Source organism: Octodon degus, unplaced genomic scaffold (assembly GCF_000260255.1).
Source record: "Octodon degus isolate 3935 unplaced genomic scaffold, OctDeg1.0 scaffold00036, whole genome shotgun sequence".
In the NCBI taxonomy this organism is placed as follows: Eukaryota; Metazoa; Chordata; class Mammalia; order Rodentia; family Octodontidae; genus Octodon; species Octodon degus.
In genome coordinates this window covers 11453716-11455229 of record NW_004524612.1, presented here as the reverse complement: position 1 = coordinate 11455229, position 1514 = coordinate 11453716, and the positions used below count along the sequence as shown (strand labels likewise).

General features: G+C 49.4%; 1 protein-coding gene across 1 annotated transcript in view; it reads right to left on the bottom strand.

Moving 5' to 3' along the window:
- Positions 1 to 1514, bottom strand: part of Dock5 (dedicator of cytokinesis 5) — a 198375-nt gene that overhangs the window by 92279 nt on the left and 104582 nt on the right. The window contains exon 10 of the mRNA XM_004630671.2: positions 600 to 729. Coding sequence (XP_004630728.1) covers positions 600 to 729 — 130 coding nt within the window. The remainder of the gene's footprint in view (positions 1 to 599; positions 730 to 1514) is intronic.

The window sequence follows — 1514 nt, the reverse complement described above, 5'->3', positions numbered from 1 at the left end:
GAACTCACACAGTACTTGCTTTCTTGTGTATCTGACTTACTTTGCTTAGCACAATGTTCTCAAGACTCATCCACGGGGTGGTCAGGGTGACAATTTTCTTCCTTCTAAGGCTGAGCAATATGCCCTTCGCTGGTAACACACTGCATTTTCTTAATCCAGTCACCCACTGACGGGCCCTGAGGTTGCGTCACCTTTTGGCTCTGGTGAATAATGTCACTACGAACAACACTGTATGAGTCTGTCCATGATACTTTGCTTTCAATTCTTTTGGGCATATGCCCTCAAGTGGTTAGATCATCCTCTCTCTTGCTCCCTCTCTCCTTCCCTCCCTCCTTTCTGCCTATGTGTCTCTCTCTTTTTCTATTACATTAAACCCAGGGCTGCTGCACTGAGCTATGTTCCTAGCCCCATGTAGAGAAAGGGTCTGGTTAAGTTTCCAGCTGGACTCAAACTTGCCACTCTCCTGCCTCAGCCTCCCCGAGTGCTGGGATTACAGGCATGGACACTGCATCTGGCAGCATTTCATTTTCTGAGACACTTCCTTCTACCGTGGGCAGTACTCGCGCCAGTGCACACCGCGCTCTGGGCTTCTCCTGTACCTGCAACTCCGAAAGGTCTCCGGAGCCCGCAGGTGTGCTTCCTGCCCTCCTTCAGCTCCATGCGGCCCACGCGGACAATCTGGCACACGAGGCTGATGCGGGGCCGGATGAGGTCCGTGCTGCTGAGGTCCTGGAGCCCGGAAAGAGAAGCCAGGAGAGGTTGCTTGAGTCAGCAGTGACTCTCCACTCTACGGTAGACTTCAGTTTAGAGCACATTCCTCAATGCTGAAACCCCAGAGACCCCCGTCTTTCCCATTCCCACCCCCAAACTATCAGAACATCAGAGAAAACAATTTCCCATTTATACAAAAGCACCTTTCTCATCCCCAGTTCCTACTTCAAAATTCTAAAACAGATTAGAGTCGATCAGAAGTGTCTGGCTTTGCTCAGGTGAATCAGGGTATTTAAAAATCAGGGCAGTCACTGCTGTCACTCGATATTCTCCTAGCATGTAACACAGGACAGGCTGCATCTGGGTGTAGATGAATACAAATGCGTGTGACAGTGACATTTGCTGTGTCTCCACACAGGCCTGTGACATTTCATTTCATCTTCAAAGCAGTGCTGGGAGGCAAGGGTGAGGCAGGCACTATTTTGTACAATTGTCCACCTGCTTTTTGAGAGGAACCCACTGAGAGCTTCTCTGCGTGGGCTGTGTAGCGTGCAGTGTGCAGAGCAAGGGTCTGGGCTCCCGTACAGAGATGAGGTCCGCACTGGTCTGCAGTTGTCAGGCTGGGCACGCAGGCGCAGCGGTGAGCTCATGAATCGCATTCACTTAACATCAGAGCTAATTTCATTACGTCTTGAAATGTCTTTATGAAATAGCTGCCCGAGTCCTCTTTACTAAATCAAGAACTACTTTTCAAATAATTATTCCAAATCTCTTCCCTGTAATTGACTTAACTCAAGTCACCA